This window comes from Elaeis guineensis, chromosome 5 (assembly GCF_000442705.2).
Source record: "Elaeis guineensis isolate ETL-2024a chromosome 5, EG11, whole genome shotgun sequence".
In the NCBI taxonomy this organism is placed as follows: domain Eukaryota; kingdom Viridiplantae; phylum Streptophyta; class Magnoliopsida; order Arecales; family Arecaceae; genus Elaeis; species Elaeis guineensis.
The window spans coordinates 129,701,823-129,719,207 of NC_025997.2; the positions used below are offsets into that span (position 1 = coordinate 129,701,823).

Genomic DNA, 17,385 nt, shown 5'->3' on the forward strand with positions numbered 1-17,385 from the left:
ATGATGTTGGAGGAGAGGGGATTGGGCTTCTCAATATTTTGCATGGTCTCAACCTTAGTTGCTACTAGGGCAGGAGTTTGATCTTGTTAGAGTCGCGTCTTTCTCTCTCTCTGCTCTCCCTCTCTCTCTTTGGAGAAAAAATTTGTTGCAACAGTGATACTACGTCATCGTTTTAACAAATCAATCATCAGTCGGGAATGAGTAACATATACGGAATAGTGTGGGGTATAATTCATGAAAATTGATGAAATACATAACAATCGATAAAATATAAAGGCTGTCATTGGTTTGTTACAAATTTGACATGGTATCATTGTTGCAACGAATATTTTTTCCTCTCAGTGTAGAGGTTATAGGATAGAAAAAGTTGGATTAGCCCCTCTTAACATTTAAAAAAAGAGCATGTATTCTCTACGGTGTACTGCACGCACCATCCATAGCATGATGGATGGCCACAAATGGATGTGGGATTGTGCGATACACGCTGTGCATGAATATGTGCAGCTGTCCATCATGTGATGCACGATGCACTACATGGTGCGATTTATCATAGGTATCTCAAAAGACCCATGCTCTCAAAAGAAACAGAAGGTAGCTACTATATGGAGTTCAAACTAGAACTTAATAGGGAATATGGGTCTCAACTTGATTTAGCATCAGGCTAAGGATATCCTTAGCCCCAATCCTCTCAAAATTGTGAGTAAACTTGAGAGTCAAGTTTCACAATCATGGCTATCCATGTTTGGTTCTTTCATGCAAAACATAAAAGAGCAAAAGAGCCGATGCTCTAATTTAGTCGCTGAACTTCAAAGCATCAAACTCAACAATTGAGTTGGTTTGAATGTGCATCTATCTAAAAACAATGTCGATGAGCTTTAATACACAAGCCATGAAATCAACAAATGTTGCAACCCCAAACTAGGGCGACCAGAAGAGAATCACCGTAAACGTAGCGCAATGATATCTTATAGTCAGCAACAAATGTAATATTCAAAGCATTATCATGTATGCAATAGCTAATTGAATACTTAAAGCTTTTCACCTACCATGGCATCAATGATGACCATCAGATGTTCAATCTATGCACAAGTCCTTTAAAGAGTCGTCTAACAAATATTTCTCAGCTCTATATATGTTTCAAGTCAAGTCCTATATTCTAGAAAGCTATTCTCCAATAAATATGTAAACATTTCGATTCTCTCACCATTGGTGGTATCCTCTTTGCTCCCCATTCTATTGCACAGCAGATACCGGTTCACAGACCACATTGCTATTTTAAGTTCATTACGTGTTTGGCCTGTGGCCTGAGTCATGAGGACTTGGGGATTTTGTCTCCCTCATACCATACATAGACTCACCCTCCCTCATGATGCATCACATCATATGTTTAACTCACAAAACAGACAAGTATTACAAACAAAAGAGATCCAAGCCTTTGCAGTTACAATAATAGATCTAATCATTCAAATAGGCAGTCCTGATAATTGATCTATTGCTATCACCAATTTACAATGATCAATTTGAGTTCTGATGATATCCATCTTTTTCTTCAAGTTCTTTGGTGGTCGAGGATACCATATCTTAAAACATAGAACCACAAGACTGTTTGAGAAGCTAAATTGAATTATGTGCTATTTCTTATGTGTGGAAAGTTTTGAACAATACTAGTCATGACTTTGAGTTGAATGAAATCAGCCAAAAATTTATAAATTATTGTACTTCGAATGTAGGTCGCCATATTGGTTACTTCGTGGATCTACCGTCTCATGCATTAATTTGACTCACCAACCGACGCATCATCAAGCATAGAACATATCTAAATGCCTATGAATGTTAAAATAAGTTATGAGTTATTTTTTCCTAGTGATAAGCATATCTAAATCTTAAACAAAGTAGCATCAGCAGCATTTATTTGACGCTGCTTGACAAAATATTTTGGTGCCTTTTATGTAAGAAAACAAGCTGTTTAATATTTAGAGGTTATGAAATATGAGAACTGTTGCCTTGCATGGTATCACCAAGTCCTTGGATCTCGAGTCTTGACGTCCACGATTACCACTTAGAATTTAGATTCATGCTAATATATAGAACAAAAACAAAGGTGGCATTCATATACCTGTTCACAAAGAAAAATATGGAACTCATTTTTAGAGAATGATGGGAAGAACCATTAACACCATGCTTGATGCCGGAGGATTGGCCAAAAGATTCTGAATCTCTGCATAACACGAGAGGCCCATGGCAAATTTCACGTAACTACTGATTCTCTAGAAAATTGATTGATAAGAGCAATGATGACGGAAATCTACAAAGAAATTAGATAAAGCTCCTGGATCAAAGACATGCTAGTATGAAAGGGATGCTTAACATCCATTGGGTTAATGGTTATTGTCATCAGAGGCAGTAATGAATGCAATGCTCGGAGTTGGAGCCAGGAATATTAAACGGACTATTCCATGAAATCATAAAGTAGGACCTTTCTTGACCGAGTGGTCTTTATCCTGGCCTCTTTCCTTGGTATGTATCTCACACAGTCTTCAGCAAATGATAAATTTCCCTGGAGCCCTCTGAGTTGTGGTCCGATGCCGTAAAAAGAATGCAGGATCCTCCTCTGTACGTGGGGAAAGAAAACAGCATGACCCATAAACTTCAGCTTTCTCGCCATTAGAAAAAAAGGGAAAGAAAAAATATCGAACCGTATAAAATGATTGTAGAAAATGAAGAACAGATCATTCTAATCAGGCTTCTCAATGGTTTTGACTGAATCAATAGTGCTGCTTCTCAAAAAAAAAAAAAAAAAAAAAAAAATGAACAGCGCAGCCTTGATGCAACTCAATCATTCAAGTTGCACTGCTGTTGCACAACAGGATCAAATTTCAATAAAGTCGATTTTATTTTTGAGGGGAGCAAGATGCAGCAACCCACATGACCCATAACCCAAGGTTTACGCCTTGCAGGTCCGTACGCCGGCAACACCGACATTTTTGTCTCCGATGCATTAACATTTTGAATAAAATCCGGCAAAAAGAGAACTCCACTCCAAGAGGTATGATTCTTCTGCCGAAAATTAAAAAAAGTGATGTTATGAACTGAAAGAAGTTTCTCCGAAGTATTGTTTACATTTTTTTTCATATAATTAACAAGAAGCATTGTTTTTGTATTCACCTCTCTGTTTATAAATTTGCTATGACTCATGCATGCTCGCTTGCTTTAGCTGAGGACAAAATTCATGTGGCATGGTTGAGTTTGAGCATGGTCTGTGAGCTTACCATGGCCAGCAACTCCTTATCAGGATTTTTTTTTTTTTTTTTTTTTAAGTGGCTCTGTTTTATATTGTGCTGAAATGGTTATTACATTGATTTCGAAAGCAGCTTTATGATAGAATTGCACGACAATTAAGGTTTACAGCCATGATTTTAGTGATTTAATCGGGTACAATTATTGGTTAGTCGCGATTATGGTTGCTCATCTGCATTAGTTGGTTAATTTTATGAACCAGCCAAGGCAAGGCAATTACTTCCAGGCGAAAGTTCAGACATAGTTTGAGATGGATGCACTATATTTATAGTTTGTATAATTTATGGCACATTGAGATGGACTTATGAAAACAAAGTGTAGAAGATTTAAGGTAGGCTGGGTTTGTTCTTATGATTATGAAAACAAATATATTTTTTTTCTGTCAAAATAGCGAAAGACTAATCACCAAAAACAGACCCCAGCTACCTTCTGGACTGGATCAGATCTAACGGTCAGAATGATCCGTCCAGAATGAGTATTATTAATTTTTTTTTTTTGTGATACAAAAATGAGTATTTTTTTCGACCGGAATAAACGACTCGGATTCCGGAAATTGGACTTCCAGTTTCAGACGCTCGTACTGTGGGCTGCCAGCGTCTGGTACCCGAACTGCCGCGATCCGCCAAACCTATTAATTTATTTATTTAAAAACCGGAGATAACGCCAGTGCGTTATGGTCACCTTCGCTGTCGCGTTTCCCCTGCTCTCGGTAGAATTATCGTAGGGATCCAGTCGGAATTATAGTCTCAGAATCTGGCTAGAATTATTTAACCCGTTAGCAGAATTACCTCTCATATATTTATTGGACCACTTGGATCAACTCTGCTCGAAAAATATTCATTAATGTTGCTTTGTTGCTTTGTTTTTTTTTCCTTTTTTGATACAGGATTAATGTTGCTTTGTTGATTAGCTTTTTCATAGACATCAAAGATGCATATGAATTCATTACTTTATTATATACAATTAAGTTGGTTACATAGTTACAGAAAGATATATAATAAAATAGAACCAAAACACCGTAGAAGATTTCAATGCAGCTTTGTTGTGGCTATTGCTAACTCTTTTGTTAATTGGATGGATTAGAATCATCGCTCCCCCAAAACTAATTGGTGCATGAATCAACAATTTAGATCAAAACTAGGAGAAAAACATAGGCATTAGGGATATGATGCCTTACTTACAAAAAATCTTTTTCTCATTATGCTATATTTGGTAAAAAATCTTTTTCCATTTCACACTTCTCAAAGTCCAAGAATCCATCTTGTTAGCATCTCCATTAACGATAATTCTATAAATTCTGTTACGGCACACTTCACATGATCCCAATCATAGCTCTTCTTTGATTTTAATTGCACCATTAGCAGTTTATTTATCACCTAACAATGTGGATATATTGTTATCCCAAATAATATTTCTCTCATCATCTTCGGACACCATGAGAACATAGATAGTGAAATTCTATGATATCTAGTATAAATGGCTGCAAAACAAATATATAATCAAATTTATTATATAGTTGCGTGTGTATATAAGAATAAAATATATCAAATTACGACAAGAGACTTCATAGGGTAGGAATTTGTTGTGATTGTTGTAGACTACCGTTATTGTTCCTCAAAATGTGTAAAATAATATTTTTATTTAATAAAAATTAATGATAAATTTATATACCATGTATGTTTTTTTTTTTTTTTTTTGTGCAATACTTTTCTATCAACAAATACCCACATTCTGTGATAAATTTGAAGCTACAATGAGAGTGCCACTAAGTGAATGACAATGTATATATTTTAACTGATTAAAATTTTACAAGTTAAAAATCATAAGCACATGTCATTCAATTTAAAATTTGCCTGAAATAGTTTCTTCTAATCTCTTAAAAAATAAAAAAATGCTATCTCTGTTTAATACACAAAACCAAACTTTGTTAGAAATTATCATACATACATGCACGCATGTGTGCGTGTGTGCAGTTTTTTTCCCCCACTTTGAGACCTTTGGCATGCTTCGCACAAGTCTCTTCTTCAATTAACTCAAGAGGCCTTTACATGCTGACAACCACATGGGCAATCGAGTAGGGTTTCCAATCCTACCACCTAGGATACTACGGTGGGCCTAATGTGTTCGGTGGGGACGGGCGGGGGGTAACTTCACCGGATGGTCGTGATCAGATCTCTAATCACAAAAAAACTTTAAAAAAAGAAAAAAGCTTTCAATCTAAACCCCCTACGCTTGCCTTTTAAACCATCGATCCTCGCTGTCACTCCATTTCTCTCACTCTCTCTCGTTGCGGTCCGACCCCGCTCCTCCTCCGCTGGCAGCGCAAAATAAGAAGGCTACGGTGCACAATTCCGGCGGAGCTGGGGCGACGGAGATGGGCCAGGCCCCGAGCTGCGGCCGCTCGAGCCACGACCACAACTTCTTTAAGGCCGTGGAGGGCGGGGACTTGGCAATGGTGGAGTCCTCGCTGAGGATGGATCCCGAGATCCTCCACCAATCAACTCTCTACGATCGTCTCTCCCCACTCCACATAGCCGCGGCCAATGGGCGACTCGAGGTCGGCTCCTTCCCTCCTCCCTCGAAGGAATTCTCGTTTTTTTTGCTCCTTTTTGGGATATTTTCGTCGATTTCTGGTTCTTTGATGCGGAAGCTTTTTGTTCTTTTTCCTATGATCCAATGATTGTATTCTTTTTCAGATCCTTTCTAGAATTCTGGATCGATCTGTTCATCCGGATCTCCTTAACCGGCATAAACAAGTAAGGAAATTGCAAAATGATATCTTTTTGCGGTTTTATTGGTTCTACTGGCATTGTTATGTTAGTGTGAAAGGTCTGAGCTTTGTTTGTATTCTTTTGGTGAAAGACTCCTTTGATGCTGGCTGCCATGCATGGCAGGATCGCCTGCTTGCAAAGGCTCCTCCAAGCTGGCGCAAATGTATGCCAAGTTCATTCCTTTTTCACCTTTCCCATATTTTTTTCTAGATCTTTATCATGTTCTTGGACTAATTTGGAAATGCTCGGTTAGATTTTGATGTTTGATTCGTTGCACGGAAGAACTTGCCTGCATTATGCTGCATATTATGGCCATTTGGATTGCTTGCAAGCGATTCTGGCAGCTGCTCGGTCCACTCCGGTAGCTGATTCATGGTGGGTTCTATGAAATCCGATTACCATTTGGTGGTTTCTTATCCTTAAAGAGATATTGAGACATAAGGATTTGTTTCTGGAATATTTTTCTTATAATTTGATCTTGCTGTTGTGCCACAGGGGATTTGCCCGTTTTGTGAATGTAAGAGATGGCAATGGGGCAACACCATTGCACCTTGCCGCAAAGCAAGGGTGGCCTAATTGTCTCCACATTTTATTGGGTAATGGGGCTTTAGTCAGTGCACCAACTGGTAGATACAGGCGAGATCGGATCCGTATCACTTGTTTTTTTAACCATAAATGAAGTCTCTTTTGCTATGAGATTAATAGAATCCTGATTGCAGCTACCAAGGGAGCACCCCTCTTCACTTGGCAGCTCGCGGGGGATATCTGGATTGTGTTCGGGAATTGCTTGCATGGGGAGCTGATAGAAAGCAAAGAGACTCATCTGGGTAAGCATTTATGGCTGGCATTATAACATTTAGCCCAGCCCATCAAAATGAAATCATCTTCTGAAGCTTGGTATGGTGGTTTTAGACATTGAGCATTCCTGTATTCTAACTGTCTCTTGTTCCAAGATCTCATTTTCGTAGACTAATTTCGATAATCAGGTTGCGATCTTGTTTTTCAATTTTCTATCTGGCTAAGTTTTTGGTAGAACTCATTCGTTTCCATGTTAGCAATTTCTTTGCCTTGCCTTGTGCTTCTGAACCATGTTTAGTAGTATAATGCTGCTATGGGACTTTTTTATCTGTAAAGGATGAATTCCATGCAAGTCCTCATATTGCTCATACATGATTATACATCGGAAACTCCAGCACATTTTCTGCAATATTCTTATTTGTTCTTCATGTTATTTTAGCGTATTAACTCTTTTTTCCGTGCGACCCAATTCCGATGGAAAATTTGTTATCAGCTAGTCAACTCATTGCCAGTTAAAGCCTTTATTCTAAGTGCAGATTAAGAATCTCTTTAGTATAAATATGATATAAACGTTGCTATCTGCAGGAGGATACCATATATTGTTGCATTGAAGAGAAAGCACCGGGCTTGTGCGGCTCTACTCAACCCATTGTCAGCAGAGCCTCTGGTTTGGCCTTCTCCACTAAAGTTTATGAGTGAACTCAAGCCAGATGCAAAGGCACTGTTAGAAGCAGCTCTCATGGATGCTAACAGGGAAAGGGAGAAGAACATACTGAAAGGGACCACATATTCATTGCCATCCCCTGTCCATTGGGAAGGCGAGATCGATAATGATAATGCCTCTGAGGTAGTCCATTCCTCTTGCTCTAAGTTCGGTTTTTGAATAAAACAATAGCCAAAACAAGTATAATATTATAGCGGTGCTATAGCAATGTGAGGATTGGAAGTTGGCAGGATGTGGGGCGGTCATTTTTGATATCTGAAATTATGTGTTGTCTTAAAATGTTTTCCCATGTTAAGCTGAATAGGCAACACAGATTCTCACGACTATCAAGCTTTCAGGGAAACATTTATAATGACAAAAATTAGTATCCTCATGCTTGGATTCTGTTGTTAGACTTAGATCCCTATCTATCCAATCGTTTTCAAGTTGGAGAAGATATGCTCGTTATTATGCTTTTAACCAAAATTTATTAGAGTGCTTTAATAACCTTATTTATACTTTGCTCAATAGTAACCATTCTGTATCAGCTTGCTCGGTGCATGACTCATTTAACTATCCTAGTATGTCAGTAAAACATTTGAGTCCTAAGAAAGAAGCATGATACTGAAGTACAGATGACTGATTCATGGTATAATAGTAAAGTTATTTAATTTTGTGAAGCAGCGACATACCACATCCTGATTGCGTCCCATTAACGTTTCTTAGTTTTGTCCAATGCATCACCTAGACAGTGATTAAAAGTTGAGAACACAAACCGATATGACTGTATTGTTGTTTTTCTTATGTTTGTTCATTGCTCTCCTGGTCATGATAAGAAGACAAATTAAAAGGGATCATGCAAGGAGTGCATCTGAGTTGATTAATTGGGACAATGTATCTTGCAGGCCACTGACATGGAGCTTTGCTGCATCTGCTTCGACCAAATCTGCACCATCGAGGTCCAAGACTGCGGGCACCAGATGTGTGCCCATTGTACATTAGCTCTTTGCTGCCACAGCAAACCCAATCCTTCAACCTTGTGTTTATCTGCTCCTCTCTGCCCCTTCTGCCGGAGCAGCATAGCCCGATTGGTGGTTGCAAAAACCAAGATCAAGGAGGAGGGGGACAAGGACAGTTTCTCAAAGCCATGTAAATTGAGAAAGTCTCAGAACTCGAACAGTGAAGGAAGCAGTAGCTTCAAAGGCTTGTCTTCAGCTGTGGGCTCGCTTGGAAAGATGGGCAGCCGGGGGTCAGGAAAGATAGCTGATGGTTGTGATATGATGGACAAGCCTTAAACTTTCGGCACTCATCTGGTGGATATCAATGCCAAGGGACCTCCCTATCAAATTATAGAGGATTCGATTCCTTGTGTATATTTTGGCATAGGAAAAATAATCAGCAGTCTTCTTCTTGCAGTTCTCGGGGTTGGTATGGTATTTTGCTGCAAAGCCCAGAGCCTAATTCCTTTTGGGTAGAAATATAAAGGTCCCCCGAAGAAAATCGTGATGTACAATATACAAGGAAAGTTGCCCCTTAATGGGGGACTCACATGGCGTCCTTGAACGTGTCAAACTGTATAAGCTTTACCTGTCTTCTTTCAACCATCTAAGGAGAGTGCAAGGGTGTTCCATTTCATGATTCAAAGTGCACAGAAGACTGCTTGGATTTTGTTTCTCATGTGACTTCCTAAATAATTGAGCTCAGTGATGGGCTCCATCTTTGAGCGGTCCTCTTAATGGTTGCATGGCCCTTGTCTGATCTGTGCGACCTGGTCCAGGAATTTCAGATATCCCTTCAGACAGAGGTTTGTCAGAACGTAGGCAAACGAGTGAAGAGAAGAATAGCATCTCAGCTCGGGCGTCTTAATTGAATTGATTGTGTCCAATGTACCATTCACCTACCAACCGCCCATCCTTCTCCCACCTAGTTGTGTCTCAAGGTTGAGAGAGAAAGAGTAGGGCTATTTGGGCAAAGGACTGGTCAAAGATAATGCACTTCAGCTGGATAAATGCATCCATCGGCGGTGGGGTGGGATCATTGCCTATATCAATCAACAACAAATAAACTGCATCTGTACAAGGATCAATCCGGTTAGTGTCGATGCTCACCATCATTTGCTCTACCAAAAGAAGAGGGCGAAAAACCACACCACTAAATCGTTGTGAGCATCTGTTTGTATCAAAAAAAAAAAAAAAAAACTCAAAAAAAATGATGGAAAAATCATCATTCATTTTATTAAGAAAATTTAATGGGAAACGAGGTGCTGGGACTGAGCGCAGCATAGCAACAAGAGGCGACTTACATCACATTACCCGTCATAGTTGCAACATGGAACTCGACACAAGGTCCCAAAAGACTCGGAGGACACTTGAGATCTCGTTAAACTACGTTATTTCTTCCGTAAATGCAAATGTCCCAGGAGATCACTTTAGATTATGGTAATGTAGATTTTGAATGGGCACATAATTACCAGCCATTTTTGGTAGGACAACTACCAGCTGTTTATTTAGTTTAGCGAGGTTGAACTAGTTTTGGGCTGGCTGGTATGCTGCTATTAGCCTATATACCCACGTCGCATACTATTATTCTCTAAAATGTTTATTTTTAATAAGAACAAGTAGGCATTCTTTTCTCCTGCTTCAACTGTTTGCAGCATTTGACAAGGTTTTGTCTTTTATTATTTAACAATAATAGTGATAAAAGAGAATTTACTTTTTGTAATTTCCTATTTGGTGATACCGAGGGATTGATGCGGCTCCAACAACAATGCGCCCCGTGTTATTAACCTGACAAGACATGTCAATTTCTTTTTTCAAAAAAAAAAAGATGAGTAATTTTTTTCCGAGCAAAAAATGGCAAAATTGTTTTTGTTATTAGGATAATCTAGAATAATTATTATTTGAGGAATAATGAAGTGGGACCTTTACACATGGTGCATGAAAAAAAATTCTAATTTGCATGCATTCTGGATGTGCATTGCGATCAATGTTATAGTATTTAAATATAGGAATAAATTAGTCTAGCATACATGCCTGGCAAAGTAATTTATTTTACAGTAAAAAAATAAAAATAAATTAATCTTTTTTTTATTAATTAACTTACCTAGATCTAAATTTAGCCAGAGGGATTAATGATAAATGACAGAGGTGGATGATACAGTTGTGATGAAGTGTCCGATGAAAAATATAAAAAAAATTGACATGCTAAGAGATATGGAAGAAAGTCTCATCTATAAGCTATATGACAGATAGAAATTGGTGGCTTATAAAGAGCCGGATGAGTGTGGCATTATATCATTAATCAGTAGGTTCTAACTTTAAATTTAATCTCATATATGCTTAAAGATAAGAAGGATGAGCAGGTTTAAAATTCAAATATAAGCTTCCTGTTGTGGGGAAGCTTTGGTAAGATTCTATTTAGGACTACTATTGAAAATAAAGCTTTTATCTTTAGATTCTTTTCTAAAGAGAATTTTAATAAAATTATTTATTATTTGCTAACTATATTTTTAAAATGGTATAAAACTATAAAAGAACAAAAAAATATTTTTAATATGGAAACACATAAAAAAGTATTATATAATGACTTAATCTTTTTAATTCTTTATGGCATCAAAAATATTATTAGTAAAATATTCTTAAGAAATACTAGAATAGTATAACATTATCATATAATAGTACAATATTATATCAAAATATAATAAAATATTATAATAAAATATTATACTATTAAAATATAATTATTATAATATAACAATGATAGTTGCATTGCCATAATTATAGTATTATATAATATAATACAGCATAATGCAAGACAATACAATATAATACCTACTATTAATCAATAATTATAATATAATTTTATTTACTATAATTTTATTAAATTATAATTAATTAAAAGTTATGAAATTCAAAAATATTTTGTTGATAAAAATATTTTTTTGGTACATTTTTATAGACTTTAGATTTTTTTTTTTTTTTTTTTGAGAGGAACCGAGATTTTGTCAAATAAAAATTGTTCAACTTAAAAAAAAGTAAAATATTATTTCAAAATTTCAATCAAATAATTATAATTTTTTGGCTTCAAAAAATGTTTTTGATCCTTCAAAGCAAACTCTAAGTAGATATCCGTGGTTGTACGATCGTTTAAAATAGCAAAAATATGTCTTTACAAAATGAATTCTAAATATATGACTGATGCTAAAATAATTATATAACTCAAGATTTCAGTTTATATGAGATGTTGATGTTGATATTTTTGATAAAAATTCAGAAAGTGCATAACAAATATGAAAATTCAGAAATCATTACTTCCGGGTTTGGATGGACGAGCGCAGATCCTTGGATCCTCTCCAGCCGTGAACGGCCAATGGCGGTCTGTCCGGCTTGCTTATTACACGTCAACCCGGACGTGACCACTCTCCAGCTCGGGCCGCCATGACCCCCTACCCTCCCAGCGGCAGGGGGCAAGGAGGGGGGTCACCGTTACTTAACCTCACCGATCATCACCATATCAAGATATGAGAGGGCGGGAATAGACTCCACTCTCTCTCTCTTTCTCTCTCTCTCTATCTCTATAGTGTATAGCTTATTTTAGACGCTTGGTGTGATCGTGTGGGAGGGAGCGGAAGAGACGGCGGAGGGAGGGCGATCGTGGATGGTGATGGCGCCGAAGAGGAAGGAGAGGAAGAACGCGGCGCCGGCACCCACCTTGTCGCCGAGGAAGACCAGGAGCGCCACCGCCGGAAAGCGTGTCGCTCCGCCGCCGGCTCCGGCGAGGTCGCCGGCCAAGAAGAAGGCCAAGCTCGCGGTGGAGAAGCGGAAGAACAAGGTCTCCGACGGCGAGAAGGGAAAGGGCAGCCGTTTGAAGGGAAAGGGAAGGGTCTCTAGCGATGAAGCACCGGTTGCTCCTCCGCCACCAGCCACCGCCGTCGCTGATGGTGCGTCTTCCAAGACCATCATCGTCGAGGCCTGGTCAGTTTTCCCTTTACCGAAAAAAAAAAGTAGTTTTTTTTTTTTTTGCCTAAATTTTTTACTTCGTTATGATTTAGGGCTTTTTACTTCTTTTGTCTTTTAATGAACTCGTGAAATTTCTGGTCCTCTTTGTGCTCCTAAACCCTAAAAAAGGTAGTCTTTTTATTCTTTGACTCTTTTATTACCTGTGGCATTTCTTCATGAATCTTTTATTACCTATTTGCACTTACTCTGATTTGGTGTGCTTCAGCAAGCAATGCAATTCATTCAAGACCAGGGCCAACATGGTGAAGGAAGGTTTGGAAAAAGCTGTCCCTGATATTTCTGTATCTGTTAATCCTGAGAAGGTATGTTTTGCTTCGAGATGGAACTTCTATTCTGAAATGCTTCATAGGATGAATTTGGTTCTTGTTATGATATTTTATTGTGGAAGTTTGACCACTAGCTTAATATTGCTGGTCTGTGTCCGATTCTGCATTTCTAGAACTTGATTTTGGCCTTTATTATCCAGAAAGGGAATCAAATTAATGCTTTATACTTTCATCCGTGTTCTTTGTTAGATCCATAGTATGGCCCAGCATTTGATTTTGAAAGTATTATCTATATGAATTGAATCTTCTACACCTGATTGACTCTGGCTTGAGCAGCCAGCTGCACACCGATCTTTAAAATATTGAAATTAAACTAAAAATAATATAGATGTACCCAAGGGAGCATTCAAGTGTGTGAGGGAGAAGGTCCTTAATCTAATATCCAGGTGAGTTCACAGAAAAATAATTCAGGTTGGTCTTAAAATGTTGGTAAATTTATTACTGAAATCTATGGAATTTTGGCAAAGTGAATTTATATGCCACACTTGTGATGTCACAGGTTAAAAAAAGGGTTTGACCAAATTTTTGTCAACTTTGCATCCCACTAAAGCATGTGCAAGGACAGTTTATTGATGTTGATTTTGAATGGTAGCTGTCAATTGTATATCTATCAACTTATATCATTTTGACTGGTGGTGCTTTTGTACAGTCCTCTTGCCTTGGTTGGTTCATCTTATCTGCCAATCGTCCAAGCAATTATGCACGAGCCCATTATGGACAATCTTCATTTGTTTTCTTAGCATAGGAAGGAAGCAGAAATGACCAGCCACTTTACTACTTTAAAGTACAAATATTTCATTATTTAGGCATCAAAAATGATTTTTATGTGAGAAGCAGCCTGGATGTCCAATTGTCCGTTATGTACTTCGTTATGTCATAAACATAGGATCCTAGTAGATACACCTTAACAGACATTTTCCAGGAAATATGTAAGATAAAAATATGACAAATAATATGAGTTGCAACACTGACATTGGATTGTAGGCTTGAATGAGGTGCATCTGCAGAAGATTGTGAGGCAATGTAGAGGGGAAAAGTGTTTCAGACTTGTTTTTAAAACAAGTTGTGTGACTGGACATATAATCTTTTAAGGAGATGTTCGGCTTCTGTTATGTGCTCATACTACAGTCAGACATGTTGAACTGAAAAATGCTTTAATGGGATGCTAATTCATACTTGCCCTGTGCAACAGTTTTTGGATTGCTATTTAAGTTTCTCATTTTTGAAGCATGTTTTCTTTCGTTCCGTTTTGTGTATTAAGTTTATATACATTTCAAACCAAAGTGCTTATTGGTAGACAAAGACTTAATATGACCTTGCATGATTGCATGAATCCTGTACAGCTGCATTTAGCACCTAAGAAGTCCACATTAGGAATGTTTGACCACATGCCTAGATGATGCCCCCCTTCACCAAGGCAGGATGCTTGCTGAAGTATTTAGTCTGTAAAAGTGCTTGTTTAACAGCATTTCAGCCTAACTGATGTATTCTAAAAGAAGGAAAGTGCCATGTCTACTATGCCTGAGATGACCCAAAAAAGTGCTAGTGAGGCATCTCTGGATTATTTTATAGATTTTTCTTGGATTTTCTTATTATTTTGCATGTTTTGCCTTAACAACACTGATTGTTCACAACTTTAGTTCATCTTCTGTTTTCCTAATAAATTAGTTCTGCCACTTTAGTTACTCATATAGAGATGGTTTTCTCTTTTGCAGCCACGACGAGGATGCTTCGAGATACGTAAGGAAAGTGGTGAAGTTTTTGTCTCATTACTGGTAAACCTCAAACATAGACTTGTATCAACATTTTAGCCATTGAGTTTCTCCTTATCAGTCAAAGCTTCATTGCTCATCCTTTTTATATTTAGCAGCACCTATGTGCATGTCATGCTGTAGGCTACCTTAGGTGAAACTTCTTTTGCATGAATCTGCTGCTTATTACAAATATATTTTAGTTATTGCAATTTCTACCCAAATATGTCAACTTGATGTTTCCACTTGTATCTGTGTCACAATTTGAGATGTGCTTTTGCCTAAACTTGAGTACTATATGAAGCAAATAAATTCTTGGCCAAAAAATGTGACTTCCCGAATTGCTGTCCTTTCTCCCCCGGCCCAACTTACCTGTTGCCACTCAAAAATATGAGACTACCCTGTTTTTTTCAAGGCTGGCTTCACGTCCCCTCTTTCCTTTCGCTCATGCCCCTGCCTTCCCATTCAAGTATCAAAGCTATCATCAGTTATTAACAAGGGAAACACGTTTTGTCCAAAATGTTGACTCTTGAAGAAACTACCCCAGTCAGGGGCTCTTGTTTCCTCCTCCTCCTCCTCCTCTTTCTCTCTCTTCCAGATTGTCTCAAGTATTGCTTTTTCCTATTGTTGGAACAATGCAATCTCGTTCCATACCTCATCCATCTCCTGCCATGTCCTGTGGTAACTGCTGTCTCCTTGCCAAACTGATATCTCATCCACCCAATTTTACCCCAAGTTTGCATAAGAGCCCCATTTACCTGTCTTCAGGTGAAATTCTTCTTTTCCCTACTTTTTTGGTTCCAGTTATGGTATCTATTCAGAACGCTCTTGCATTATTTTTGACATGTTGAATCTTATTAGATTTTTTAAAGTAAGTATCCAACTGTTTTCCAACTTTTACTGTGCAGTGACAAGGCTTGTTCTTGGCATTCTGTACTATAATACCATAAAGAGCAGATTTTTTTTTTTAAATTGTTCTTTTTTTTTTTTTGTCGATGCGTTCAAATTTGTTCATATTACACTCTCTTTGATCATTTTTACTTCTTTCTTTTTGTGTGGTGCCCCAGTGTTACTTAGTGATCAATTAGTTAAAACAAGCTTTTGTGCAATTACCATGGTTGTATTCATATATTGATTCCCTCTACTGCACTGCAAGTTAATTATAATTCAGTGAAGCAATGTCACACATTCAACCTGGTAATGTATGCATGTTGCGAGGTTTTGATGATGGCAATATCTTGAGATAACAAACCTGCCATGAAACTTTTACTTACCTTTTTATACCAAAAATAATGATCATGTTTACCCAGTTCACCTAGGACTAAATATATCTAGGAATGAACATGGACTGATGTATGGCCATTATTTTTATTTGACCATCATAGGGTAAATAACAATTAATGCAGGAAAATAACATTATATGCTCAAGCTACTTTTGATCAGCCAAGAATATTATTTTTTTCACAGTTGGCTTGGTAATTCAAGTTTCAAAAATACTTTTCAGATGAACAGAATTTTTTATCAAATAATGGATGCTTTTTGGATATAATGAATCTTACAATAGAATAATGGCTAGAGGAATTATGATAGCAGCTCAAATTTTAATCCTTCGAATCTTGGTAACAAGTAGTTAAGAAGTGTTTTATGAGTAAAATGCGAAATTTAAATCTCTTAATATGTTATGCAAATTTGTGACAAGATAAGGTCAAAATTGAGGTCAATGCTCCTCCATTTGGTTACAAAAATGCCCTGCTCAGCTGCAATGATAAGTGTGTGGGACTATAGGGATGTACATAACCTCACTGTTTCAGTTTTGTAAAAGCTTAAGTACCCAATTTGTGCCATACTAACAATTGGAAGTGTCTTTTTACATATCAGTGTTTGTCCTAATTATTATATTTTCGTTCAGAACATGCCGCGCCCATTCACACCAATGAAGAAGCTTGATATGGAGAAGGTTATTGAGGATATTGCAAAGAAGATTACTTGACTGGATATGTCATCTGTTGCCATGAGGATGGACAATCCTCTGAGCATGCTGGTAGTTTTATCTTTTGCCTGCTATATTTGCTACTGTTTTGGTGGTCAAGCTTGTAAATTGAAGGAACTTGCTTCTGGGGAACAGCTACTTCAGATTGTTCTTATTGCAGCAGCTTAGATTCAAGATTGGCTTGCATGAGTGTCATGTATGCACTTGAATTATCTTCAAATACCGTAGTTCTTCATGATCGGATGCTGTGATCAAATCTGTTTTGTAAAGGCATCATTTTGGTATAAGCATCTGCTCTATCATACAGTTCTTTGTTGTGAGAGAGTACAGTACTGTTGCATGGAAATAGATATATGCATCTATCGTAGTTTGACCTAGAGGTGTAAGTGGATTGGAGAAAATTCAAAAATCAAACTGATCTAAATTGAATTAGAGAATTGGATTGGATTTTTGAATTTTGATTTGGATTTGAAGTCAATTTTTAAAAATTTGGAATTTTGGATTTGGATATGAATTTAATGTTATAAAATTTAAATTCAATCCAAAGTTAAAATTATGATTCCAAATCAAATTCAATATATTTTTTTAATTTGGATTTTTGAATTTTACACACACACATATATATATATATATATATATATATATATATATATATATATATATATATATATATATATATATATATATATATATATATGTTATGTATGTATGTATGTATGCATCTGTGCGTG

The 17,385-nt window shown here is 37.2% G+C and overlaps 2 protein-coding genes across 2 annotated transcripts; both read left to right on the top strand.

Moving 5' to 3' along the window:
• Positions 1-5,556: 5,556 nt before the first annotated feature.
• Positions 5,557-9,204, top strand: LOC105045681 (E3 ubiquitin-protein ligase XB3). Its single transcript, XM_010924045.4, has 8 exons — positions 5,557-5,854; positions 5,994-6,053; positions 6,160-6,231; positions 6,322-6,443; positions 6,564-6,704; positions 6,788-6,895; positions 7,452-7,713; positions 8,475-9,204. Exons 1-8 carry the CDS (start codon positions 5,672-5,674, stop codon positions 8,862-8,864), a joined length of 1,338 nt encoding a protein of 445 aa, XP_010922347.1. The 5' UTR covers positions 5,557-5,671; the 3' UTR covers positions 8,865-9,204.
• A 2,918-nt stretch (positions 9,205-12,122) lies between these two features.
• On the top strand, positions 12,123-16,941 carry LOC105045680 (uncharacterized). The gene is made up of 4 exons (XM_010924044.4): positions 12,123-12,542; positions 12,793-12,889; positions 14,629-14,688; positions 16,574-16,941. Exons 1-4 carry the CDS (start codon positions 12,226-12,228, stop codon positions 16,652-16,654), a joined length of 555 nt encoding a protein of 184 aa, XP_010922346.1. The 5' UTR covers positions 12,123-12,225; the 3' UTR covers positions 16,655-16,941.
• Positions 16,942-17,385: the final 444 nt, after the last annotated feature.

Bases quoted from the DNA above. Each gene is read 5' to 3' on its own strand.
- LOC105045681 (XM_010924045.4), top strand. From the start codon at position 5,672: ATGGGCCAGGCCCCGAGCTGCGGCCGCTCGAGCCACGACCACAACTTC. The intron at 6,054-6,159 runs GTAAGGAAATTG...TTTTGGTGAAAG, and splicing joins TCCTTAACCGGCATAAACAA to ACTCCTTTGATGCTGGCTGC. The intron at 6,232-6,321 runs GTATGCCAAGTT...ATGCTCGGTTAG, and splicing joins TCCTCCAAGCTGGCGCAAAT to ATTTTGATGTTTGATTCGTT.
- LOC105045680 (XM_010924044.4), top strand. From the start codon at position 12,226: ATGGTGATGGCGCCGAAGAGGAAGGAGAGGAAGAACGCGGCGCCGGCA. The intron at 12,543-12,792 runs GTCAGTTTTCCC...GGTGTGCTTCAG, and splicing joins ACCATCATCGTCGAGGCCTG to CAAGCAATGCAATTCATTCA. The intron at 12,890-14,628 runs GTATGTTTTGCT...TCTCTTTTGCAG, and splicing joins TATCTGTTAATCCTGAGAAG to CCACGACGAGGATGCTTCGA.